Genomic DNA, 12,876 nt, shown 5'->3' on the forward strand with positions numbered 1-12,876 from the left:
CAGACTATGCGTCCTCATTACCAACAGATCATTATTTTTGACATAATGCCTTAAGTTACAGGGATACAAAAAGGATCATGCATGGTTTTAAGCATTAATCCATACATACCTATATTGATTTAAACCATTATAGTCATATGATGTGCATAATCTATTCAACAAGCATTGAAAACAGGCTGTACATTTGTCTCCTGTATGTTTAAACTCGCGGCATAATGCAGAAGAATAGCTGAAGCTAATATCGCTGTATTACAATAAATAGTTCCACTTCTTGTATAAATACACTAAAAACAGTTAACGAATACAATGGTATTTTCTGTATAAATGATGTGACCCTGTGGCATGAGAATTGTTTTTTGGGGGAAGAAATAAGTAGGAGGGTATACATTCAAATACGTGTTAAAATCATTCTAAATGAAAACACTCAAAACAATTTAAAACCACATTATAAGATGTAAAATTAATCCCTTCCTTGGAAGAAGACAATTCTTTACTAATATTTGAAGATAAATGAATTGTTGGGCTAGGTCTAAGAATGTAAAGTGCTGAGAATATGTACAAAACCTGGAATAAAGTGCAAATAGTGCTGAAATACATTTAGGAATAAACCAATTGAAATCCAGTGTTTACAAAGACAATGCTCTTTTAGTCAAAAGAAGGAAAAGATCTAAAAAATTCATTTTTTTAAATTGCAGATAGTAGGGAGTCTGTTGAAATATAGGAGGATACCACAATTATTTAAACTAAGATACTGTTCAAGGCCACTTAGCTAATGCTAGGAGTCGAATATTTATATCAGTATCAGTAAACTTAATTTCAGAAACTGTTTATACAAGTTATGGATCTTTTTATAGAATTTAGAGCCAGGTATATAAGTCTTCGGTCGTATTAAGACCATTCGGAGACTTACTGTCAAACTCCAAAATATATTTGGTTTCCAGTTTCCTCAATTGGGCCTCCCTGTTACCCCCTCTCCTAAGTGATGGTACCGCGTCCACAACATAATATTTAAGGTCATGTACTGAGTTGTTGTGGACTTCCTTAATATGTCGGGCCACAGGGTAGCTGGGATCTGCGTTAGTTACAGCTCTCGTGTGCTGGAGAATGCGCTTGTGGACTTGCAGCTTGGTGCTACCGATGTATTTCAGTCCACAAGCGCATTCCAACACATAGATTGCATACTCTGATTTGCAGGTTAAAGATTTCGAGATTGTAGACGGGGCCAATTTGAATGGGGTTATAAAATAATTTTTGTTCAAACCCAATTTGCAGGCTTTGTATGAAAAACATTTCTTGAAACCTCTAGAACTTAATAGCCAGTTTTTATTGGCCGAGATTTCTGGACTACTTTTAACTAAGTAGTCATTGGATGATGGCGCCTTCCTATAGGTAATGACTGGATCGGCTAAGAGATGTTCCCCAATTATGGGATCAGTGCGTACAATATGCCAATTTTTTCTTATGACGCGACTGATTATATCCCTTTGTTTGTTATAAGTCATTATTAACCTAGGATTAAGAGGCTCTTCTGTTTTTTGACTAGGGATCACGTGCGATTCCATTCTGGCAATGGGGAAAAGTAACTCATCTCTGCAGATTTTACTTGTTTTATCTATTGCAGCAGAGATTGTGTGCATAGAGTACCCCCTCGCTAAAAAGCGATTTTTGCATTCCTCTTGTGCTAGCGCCAGATCATGATCTCTAATGCATATCCTGCGTAGCCTCAGCATTTCTCCATACGGAATGCTATGTATGGTGTGTTTCGGGTGAAAACTAGAAGCGTGGAGAATAGTATTTCCCGCTGTTGGTTTGCGATGCAACCTGGTTTCTAGTTTATCATTATGAATAAACACCTCCACATCAAGAAAATAAACCGAGTAATTACTGATATTGTATGTGAGCTGTAAGTTAATGTCATTATCATTAAGCAAGCTAATGAAAGATACTGCGCTTTCCCTGTTACCATGCCAAACTAAGAAAAGATCATCTATACATCTGACCCATTTGATTATATGTTTGTCAATGATGTCCTGGTATTGAGCATGTACTACTTCCTCCTCCCACCAGCCCATATGGAGGCAAGCATAGCTTGGTGAAAAGCTTGCCCCCATAGCCACACCTTGAATTTGCTGGTAGATTTGATTCTGGAAGAGGAAGTAGTTATTGTTAAGGCAAAATTCAGTCAGAGTTAATAACATTTTGTTATGGTTAAGGAACTGAATATATATATAAAGTTCACAGTCCTGAAATGCTTGGTTCCAGTACGGACCACAGCTTGCTTGTTGAATTTAAAGTGCAGTTTTATTGCATCAATTTCAGCTACATTTGGTACAGCAAGTGCCCGGCATGACGCGTTTCGACAGCAGGACGCTGTCTTGATCACATATATTTATATATATATCCTGGCTAAAGCAGCACAGGAACCATTTGCAGCACAGTTGGATTTTTTTTTTACTTGTTTCTGCCTCTATCTTTTTGCCCATAGGGTTTATTTTTACCTCCACCCATACTCTTTGCCCAGTTCTGTTTTTTGCTTGCTGTTTTTTGCTTGCAACAGTATTAGTTGTCGTTTGTTCAATTCAACTTGTACATTCGACATAACACACAGGCCTGTGCCAAGGCTAAGACTAAATACAATACAAACCAATCATCAATATTACCTCCTGCATTATACTGATTAGGGCATTGCCCAGCATGCCCTGCCGCATTTCTTTGATTTTGTTGAGAACATCCCTTGCTCGCTGATATTCACAAACCAACATCTGTACATCACTGCTGGTATAGATCTGCTCCTGCAATAACCAGATAGGAGGCACAATGAACAGCACGAAAACCCAAAAATACAACAAGAACACATATTTACCTGTTGTGGACAAGATACATCTGTGCAGCCGCCGACATGAATTGCACTACTTAAAAAGAACAAATGTGGTTTAAAGGCACATACAGGAAATGCAGTCAGGTTTACCTATGGGCCAATTCATAGCAGGATGCTTACATGATCTAAAATTGGGTCAAACAAAATAGCCTGTCCTTGATTCTTAGCATTATGAAAAAACCCTGCCATGTAAACCTAAATAAACCCAGTGGTGTCTCCTCTGCTAAAGTGGAGGAGCGTCGTCTTCCTGCTCTATGAGCAGTAGAAAGGAACAATAAAATGATAATAACAGAACGTTATTATCATTTTATTTTTAGTATAATGGATTGGAGGCAGGTTAGGGCAGGCGGGCTGGGCTAGTTTCAGAGGAAGCAGTGGATAGTGCGCCATAAGTACGCATGATGGTTTGGCCAGCCGTCTTAGGCCGGCCAAACAGTCACGTGCGTTTAGCAGGAAACAGCATTTACAACGCTGTTGGTACAACGCAGTACCATTACAACACGGCCAGTACAACGACCGAGTTGTTACCACGCATACCATTACAACTTTCTGTAGGGGGCTTTAGGTGTTGGATTTGCAATCCAACACCTTCCCTACTGTTGCACAGACTGGAGTTGGAATAGTACATTATACTATTCCAAATGCCAGCGCCCCCTACAGCAAGTCGTTGTAATGACTTGCATTGTAATAGTATGTGTGGTTACAACGCGGTCGTTGTACTGAATGTGTTGTAAAGGCATGCATTGTAAACACATGTGTTGCAACGTCATATATTTGCCTTTAGCATGTTCTCCATCTGGCTGTGTTGCACAGCCGGGTGGAGAACATGCACAGACTCCTAATCCCTGTCTGAGTGCCGAACCACGGCGCTCAGGCCAATCACAATGCTGCTTCATGCTGATGACAGCAGTGTAGTGACTGGCTAGGGGACTCTGAAAGCCTGGGTGCTGCCGGGAGCAAGGAAGAGCAGAGAATAGAGGAGAGGCTGGTGACCCACGACTAGTAGGTAGGTCTTCTTTTTTTCAAACCCCCCAGCTCCTCCTCCACCGTTCTCTGCCAGCTGGCACTCAGTAAACTGCTATATTGCATTTGCAATATTTTCATACCTATTATAAAAAGAAGTGCATACTTTTATGTGTGAAAAAATATATCTCTGCATTTTCAAAATGTGTTGAAACAATGTGAATGCAAAACGATGGATTAAAGATGGCTGCACAACAAGCGACCATTCAGCATTTTTGGTGGTTCTTGCAGTGATAACACGTTTCTGTCAACCATAGTAAGATTAGAAGATTTATAAAGCACAGTGCAGTGTCTCACCTCATTCTTTGAAGAATAACAGTGATATCGTCCTCCAACACGTTCCGCTAGAGCTTTTAGAGAAGCCTACGTTCAGGAATAGAAAGGTTAACGTTTATTATTTCATGAACTTTGATTTCTATTCAGATAATAATTTTAATCTGTGCTTTTTTTAAGTTCAACATTACAACACAATTTTTAACACTTCACATCTTTTCTTATACATACATTTCCAGTCAACATGTCTATGTGAGTATATTTTGTCCCTTGCTCGCTTTAAATTATCTTAATTACATAGTTTTTGGGATTGGCGAGCATACAGATTCCAGAGTTATTTCAATTAAGAACTGTTTAACTATAATAGAACTTTAGGGGTCCAAACTTTCATCTCATTTTCGTATTTTTGAGCTGCTTCTCTGTGATTACATGACTGACAGGGCTTTTATCCTCTTGGCACTGTTCTCATAGTTTACCACCAATGATGGGGTAAATTTCAATGTCATCTTTAGGCTGTTATTATTTTCTTTGTGCCCGTGTTAACGTACTGATCTCCATTTGTGCCTGCTGTATTTTTATTGTTGTTGTGTGCCAGTGTCAGCGTTTTCCTTCCTGTTTGCCCGCCTACCTCGCCGCCCTCCGTCTTCCCTCCCCGCTCCCCGCTTCCCGCCACCACCGCTGACCCCGCCCCTTTTTTCCTTCTGTTCCCTTCCCGCTCCCGCCTCCCAGCTGCTCCGCCCACCCGCGCACTTCGCCTTATATGGTGACCGTGCGAACGCGCAGCGGTCACGCGCAGCGGGCGCGCCTATTGTGCGCCGAAGGCGCGCCAAAGGCAAGCCCGTCTACGCCCGTCCGCGCCTGGACCGCGCCCAGTGCCAGGACCCCTGGACCTCGAAGACCCCGGCCGACCCGCCAGACGTACTCCGCCGCCACCCTCATCGCACTCAACACCGGCCGACTCCCAGATTGCCATCAAGCTACACCACGACGCACCCACGGACCTTTCAGCTGCCACGCCTGCAAATTCACCTGCATCCGGACCTGCCTCGCACCAGCAGCCGCCAAGTCGAACACCAGCAGCACCCACCTCAAGTGCATCCTGCTCAACACCCGCTCCGTCCACAGACACGCCATCGAACTCTGGAACCTCCTAGACGCCACAGCCCCTGACGTTGCCTTCCTCACAGAGACCTGGATGAACGCCTCTTCAGCTCCCGACATCGCCATCGCTATCCCGGAGGGCTACAAGATCGTCCGGAGGGACCGCAACGCCAACCAGATGGGAGGAGGCATCGCCATCATCCACAGGAACACCATCCGCATCACGACCAGCACCGACGACACCCTGACCACCGCCGAACACCTGCATTTCCAGATCCACACCGACCCGAACACCACCCTCAGAGGCACCCTGATCTACCGACCCCCGGGACCACGCACACAATTCAGCGAGGACATCGCCGACTTCGTCAGCCCGCATGCCCTCCCCTCCGCCGACTACATCCTCCTGGGGGACCTCAACTTCCACCTGGAGAAGAACAACGACCGCAACACCAGCACCCTGCTCGACAACCTCGCCAATCTTGGACTCAAGCAGCTGGTGTCCACCCCCACCCACCTCGCCGGACACACACTCGACGCAGTCTTCTCGTCCTGCACAGACATAGACTTCAGCCACGCCACAGAGCTACAATGGACGGACCACAGCTGCGTCCACTTCACCTTCAAGAGAACGACGACCCACCACCACCAGCAACAGGCCGCCCGCAGAAGCTGGAACAAGATCACAGCAGACCAGCTCGCCACCTCCCTGAGCCAGCACCCTCCTGCCAGCTCAGCGAACCCCAGCCAGGCCGCCGACAACCTCACGAAGTGGATCAGCAACTGCGCGGACGAACTCGCCCCGCTGAGGATCCCGCCCAGCAGACCCGGCAGCAAGAAAGCCCCGTGGTTTACCGACGAACTCAAGAGCTCCAAGAAGAACTGCCGAGCCCTCGAGAAAGTCTGGAGAAGGGATCCTACACCGGACAACAGAACCACCTTCAAGCTGGCCACCCGGAAGCACCACCAGCTGATCCGCGCCACCAAGAAAACTGCTTTCAAGGACCGGCTGGACAACAACGCACACAACTACAAGGAACTCTTCAACATCGTGAAAGAGCTATCCAACCCCAGCGCAGGAAACAACGACATCACCCCATCGCAAGACCTCTGCAACTCCCTCGCTTCATACTTCCACAACAAGATCGCTGACATACACAACAGCTTCAACAACCAACCAACACACACCAAGCCCGAACAACCACCCCTCACCACCACCCTCCACGCCTGGACCCCGATCAGCACCGAAGACACCATCCGCACGATGAACTCCATCCACTCCGGATCACCGACCGACCCCTGCCCTCACCACGTCTTCAACAAGGCTGACGCTGTCATCGCACCCCACCTGCGAGACATCATCAACACATCCTTCGACACCGCCACCTTCCCTGAGAGCTGGAAGCACGCCGAACTCAGCGCTCTACTCAAGAAACCCACAGCGGACCCCACCGAACTCAAGAACTACCGCCCCATCTCGCTCCTCCCGTTCCCAGCCAAAGTCATCGAGAAGACCGTCAACAAGCAGATGGCCGCCTTCCTCGAGACGAATGGATCCCTCGACCCCTCACAGTCCGGCTTCCGAGCCAATCACAGCACCGAGACCGCCCTCATCGCCGCCACCGATGACATTCGAGCCCTGATGGACAACGGAGAAACAGCGGCCCTCATCCTCCTAGACCTCTCCGCAGCATTCGACACTGTCTGCCACCGCACCCTAGTACAGCGCCTCAGCAACGTCGGAATCCAGGACAAGGCGCTGGAATGGATCATCTCCTTCCTCGACGGAAGAACACAGAGAGTCCGTCTACCACCGTACAAGTCAGAGGCCACCGAAGTCATCTGCGGCGTCCCTCAAGGATCCTCACTGAGCCCCACCCTCTTCAACGTCTACATTAGCCCCCTCGCGGCCATCGCACGCCAGCACAACCTCAACATAATCTCCTACGCCGACGACACCCAGCTGATCCTCTCCCTGACCAACGACCCTGCCGCCGCCAGAGCCAACCTGCACGAAGGGATGAAAGAGGTAGTCGAGTGGATGACGACCAGCCGCCTGAAACTGAACTCGGACAAGACGGAGGTCCTCATCCTGGGCTCCTCACCCTCCGCCTGGGACGACTCCTGGTGGCCTCCCGCCCTGGGCACCGCACCCAAACCGACAGACCATGCACGCAACCTGGGCTTCATCCTGGACTCTTCCCGCTCCATGACCAGGCAAGTCAACAACGTCTCCTCGGCGTGCTTCAACATCCTACGCATGCTACGGAAGATCTTCTGGTGGATCCCCACCGAGACCAGGAAGACCGTCACCCAGGCCCTCGTCACCAGCCGACTGGACTACGGCAACGCCCTCTACGCCGGTACCACCGCCAAGCTCCAGAAGAGACTCCAGCGGATCCAGAACGCCTCAGCCAGACTCATCCTCGACATCCCACGAACCAGCCACATCTCCGGACATCTGAGAGACCTGCACTGGCTCCCCGTCAACAAAAGAATCACCTTCCGCCTCCTCACCCACGCACACAAAGCCCTACACGACCAAGGCCCGAGCTACCTCAACAGCCGAATCAACTTCTACGCTCCCAAACGCCACCTCCGATCAGCCAACCACGCCCTCGCCGCCGTCCCCCGCATCCGAAGAGCGACTACAGGAGGAAGGTCCTTCTCCTACCTGGCCGCCAAGACCTGGAACTCCCTCCCGACCGACCTGCGCCTGACCCAAGACCACCTCTCCTTCAGGAAGAAGCTGAAGACCTGGCTGTTCGAGCAGTAGCGGCACCCCCCCACCCCCAGCGCCTTGAGACCCTACGGGTATGTAGTGCGCTCTATAAATGTCTTTGATTGATTGATTGATTGATTTCTCCATTGGGCTATGTCCTACAAGTTTAATGCCTTTGCAGATGTGCAAACTCCTTTCATGGGCATTTACTCTCCTTTCCGGATTAATTTCCCTCATAGATTTAAAATGTTGTTATTTAGAATATTTTGGCAGCACCATGCAAGAGAATTCTATTTCTCTGGTACTGAATTCTGCTAGTAGATTTCCACAACGGATCTTCTACTGCAGTCACACGGTTCTGGTACGAATCCACTAAATTAAACAAAATGAAATCCAATATGACCCACGTACCAAGCAACTTTATTAAGAAAATGTCAGAGGCACACAGCAGGCCACTCCATGGATATTCAGAAACCCATCAGTTTTTGTTTTTTCCCGGAGTTTTATAAACCGCGAACTTGACCGAAGGTATCAGGCATCAGAGCGGTTTACATGAGCACCAGCTGGTTTTACCAGCACTTAATCTTATGGTATGAGTTAAGTGAAAAAGAACCACACAGTGTAGTTAAAAAAAAATACTTATTTATTATTAACACTAACGCAATGTATTATCTCCTACCCGTAGATATACACAAAATACACACAATACTTTGTCAATAGAATACGTAAGTAGCACAGAATGCACAGTGGTCTCCAGGGGGAGACCAAACCATATACTAAAATAGTGGCATGCGAATCAAGACCTAAGTCTAGAATGGACCCAGAAGACGTAGAAGAGCTGGGGAAACAAAGAACCACCAAAGGTGAGTATCTAGGAACCCAACGGAGGTCGTGTGCAGAGTGGGAACACAACCGCGTGCTCAATGTTAGTCAATAGGTAGGTTGTGGTTGCAGTTTTAAAGGAAAAGGACCCTTCCAGAGGACCCTAAAGAAAACCAGTGGAATATAGAAGGTTGGAGAGTCACCGTGTATTACTTGCAAGTGAAAAAGTACACTTGCCCCTGCCTGCACTGCTTTAGATAACTCAAACTTCACTATTTTTTCTTACTCCAAACAATATATTTCAATGCTTACAAACACATTACTCTATTCATGATACACATCACATTTTACAATTTATTGCGAATACAACTTCACCGTTGTATAATCATATTTCACATAGATCATGCGTGTATATGACTTTTATGCTCAGTAATCCTGATTTTGATTTTCCGTTCCATTTTACCAACGTACATCCGGCCCACGGATATTTGATGCAGTAAACTACATATATGGAGTTGCAATCTGTCGAATGACGCAATTTGATGATTTTCCCTGTTTGTGGGTGCGTCATATCATTGCCTGCAATGATGTAATTGCAATGGACACAATTGTAACACTTCTTAATTCCTAGTACTCCTGTAATCATATTCCGACATTTTGTGGTTAGAAGTTCTTTCAAATTTCGACTCCTTGTGTAGGCACATAAAGGTTTGTTTCTAAATAAATCTTTGAAATCAGGCTCACTCGGCAAAAGGTCCCAACGATTATTGAGAATGTTTTTGATTTGTTTCGATCTCGTTGAATATTTAGATACAAAGACCATCCGGTCTTGATCTTTTTTTACTTGAGGTGCTAATAGATTTTCTCTCGCTATGCTTCCTTCTCTATTTTCAGCTGATGTAATTGCTGATGTAGGGTATCCCCTTGCTTTGAATTTTTCTTTTTGTTCAAACATTTCTGCCGTTAGAGACTCCGGTGTGGACGATATCCTCTTAATCCGTAGCATTTGTGAATACGGTAGATTTGTGAGCAAAGCTGTGGGATGAAAACTTGAGAATAACAAGTAGTTATTTCGATCAGTGGGTTTGTGGTAAACAGATGTAGCCAACTTGCCTGATGTTTTACTGATAAGCACATCTAGAAATGAAATTAGATTTTCACTCATCTGGTGAGTAAAATGTATGCGTGGACTATTTTGATTGAGATCGGTAATCTTCTTGAGTAGACTGTCGCTGCTGCTATCCCAAATCAAAAAAATGTCATCGCTGAAAAGTTTATAGAAAATCAAATTTGTTTGCCAATCTCCATCTGTCATAATATGTTCTTCTTCAAATTTGGCATGTATGTATTAGCATACGCTGGGGCTCCTGAAAAACCCATGGATGTTCCACTTATCTGTAGGAAGAAACCATCATTCCACTTGAAATATGAGTGCTGTAAAGAGAACTGTAAGAGTTCCAGTATAAAAACCTTGTTAGCTGCTGTAGCATTTTGTCTGAGTAGTGCCCACTCGCAAGCATCAATTCCCTCATTCAACGGAATGGACGTATATAAAGCTGTGACGTCAATAGTACACAGAATCCACCTAGAGACATCTTTACCATCAAGTTGTTGAAGTAGTTGCAAGAAATGAGTGGTATCCTTGATGTAGGTTTTCCATTGTTGCACAAATGGTTGTAAAAAATATTCAATATATTTCCTCAATGGTTCAAATATTGACCCGCAACCAGACACAATGGGTCTGAACGGAGGAGTTTGCTAGTTGACAATGTTTAGAATCGGACTTACATACTCCCCTAGGAACATATGTTCAGAAGGCACATGACGGTATCACGATTACCAATGTTTGGGAGGTTCCAAGACTGACTATGCATGAACAGTGTGCAACTTGAGGATTTTGCTGCGGTTGTCATTTTTTAATTGTGCAAGCGTTCTGAACCGTTTATGTAGCGGGGCAGTTCACGTTAATTTGGATTTGTAGACACATAAATATTTTCGGAGTATTGTGTCGTGTCAATTTCTTGCATGTTTGACCAGTCGGTAGACATTCTAAGATGGCCGCTCATCTCACGGTGAGAGGACCTTTCAGTATGTCGTTGATGTCATTGATCGCACAAGGTTTAAGGCACAGGAAGACGCGGAGCCGTCAGTGTTCCGATTCGGTGAATACAGAACTTTGATTACGAAGCTAGCTGGCAAGATCTTTTCTGAGGTGAGAAGACAGCGAGTATATTGTTTTTAATAGTGAGTATTTTCACCTTTTGGCAAAACTGACGGGAGTTTATTCTCCTGTTTTTCCAGCTTTCAGCAGATTGGCAGGTACTGGTGCAGATTGTTAGCAAGTTGAGCGGAGCTAGTACACGGCTTTTCAGGTAAAACTGATTTTATTTGGCCAGTCGGTTGAGTCGATATTTCGGAGTGAGCGGACAATAACGTAGTTATTTCATTTTACAGAAACTTGGCTGACTTCCATATCAATTTGGATATCGCACAAGATATTTTGTGCTTTGAGTGTAAGTACCGTGAAGTTGTGAGGTAGATGTGGTTGTCGGTTCTTCTCCTATGGAATCTGGTGAATGGGTGGAGAGTGTGTGTTGGACGAGTTACTTACCTTCAGTAACGATGTATCTGTAGAGACACAGTCTAGCCGCAGATTCCTTAACTTAGAATATCCCCAGGCGTCAGAGTGGATCCGGAAAACTTTCCGCAGCAGCACCTCTGCGTGCCGGAGGGGCGGCGCCGCACGGCTCCGCCCTCAGTCGTCCACGGACATAATGTCAGCGAAACCATATATGCCCCTCCCGGCGCGCTGACGTCAGTTTTCATCTGAGAAACTTTTCCGCGCAACAATGCGGAGCCACCACCAAAAACTGTGAGAATATGGGAACAGTGTGCAAAAAAGATGAAAAAGAAAAATAATTGAATGGTTAAAAACAGCACCATAAAGAACAGTGCCAGGCACTGTATATTGAAAACTAGTGAAGAGAAAGAGCAGAGCACCGCTCTGAGAAGCAGCCCCGTTAAAATGAAGGCTAAACCTCCCCCGGAGGCAGAAGAAGATGTGAGAAAACACCATGGCAGACGACAGAAAGTCTGCAACCACAATATATAACCGTGAAGGACAAGAAGTCTGGAACACATGAGCAGAGACAATCCACCACAAGACGGTACCAGAAAAAGAAGTCGTATCCCCAGTAAGAGACCTATAGGCTGAGGCAGAGCCAATAGACTTCAAACCAATGGACTGCAGGGGAGGTAAGAGACCCCAAGGCGATTGAGATGGGGAGAGCGGGGGGGTGGGGTGGGGAAACATGAGTAGATCCCACACTGGACAACCCAGGGCATAGGGATGTAAAAGGACACATGAGCATACCGCCCAATCACGAGAATGGGTGGAGTAGAGCAAGCAAAACAGAATGAAGCATTCTGTCTAGGAGTGAAGTGAAAGATGTCAACCCGCAGAAAGACAAAGCCACCCAGAGGGAGGCGAATGCAGGAAGCCCAACCTGAAAAGGTCCTCGCAGAACGGGGAGGACAGGTGGGCGTTAAGGAGTCTGCGGCTAGACTGTGTCTCCACCAGAGTAACTCGTACATCTGATAGAGACATCTAGCCGCAGATTCCTTAACTTAGAATAGATACCAAAGCCATACCCATAGAGGAGGCGGGTCTGCGACTAAACCCCACCAAGTTCCCGAGAGAAATTAGCCGTCAGCAAGGTGACGAAACACGGTGGGGACCGCAAAGCCAGCGCAGCCACACCAAACCACGAAGCTCTGCAAAGAGTGGAAAACAATGGGAGGCAAAGCCACCACAGGCCGTCAAAGAACAGCATGAAAACCCCCGTATGTATACCGGGTTGAGAGAAAGAAAGCATAAGCTAGAAATGTCGGTGCGGAAGTGAGAGTTCATGGCCTCGCAAAGAAGAGGAACTGAGCCTAGGTTCTGATGGATCCGCAGGATCCGATGTGTCGACCGTAAGTAAAACCCAGAGAGGTGACAAACTGGTATGACAGAGTCAGCGCATACCGGTCCAGTATGCACAACAGTGGAAAAAAG

The 12,876-nt window shown here is 46.3% G+C and overlaps 1 protein-coding gene across 2 annotated transcripts in view; it reads right to left on the bottom strand.

The window, feature by feature from the left end:
* VWA3A (von Willebrand factor A domain containing 3A) overlaps window positions 1-12,876 on the bottom strand; it is a 598,738-nt gene that overhangs the window by 401,763 nt on the left and 184,099 nt on the right. For both annotated transcript variants that reach the window (XM_085629052.1, XM_085629053.1), the window contains 2 exons: window positions 4,199-4,264; window positions 2,661-2,792 (listed from right to left, as the gene is read on the bottom strand). In XM_085629052.1, the coding sequence (XP_085485178.1) occupies window positions 2,661-2,792; window positions 4,199-4,264 (198 nt within the window). The remainder of the gene's footprint in view (window positions 1-2,660; window positions 2,793-4,198; window positions 4,265-12,876) is intronic.

This window comes from Triturus cristatus, chromosome 10 (assembly GCF_964204655.1).
Source record: "Triturus cristatus chromosome 10, aTriCri1.1, whole genome shotgun sequence".
NCBI lineage: Eukaryota > Metazoa > Chordata > Amphibia > Caudata > Salamandridae > Triturus > Triturus cristatus.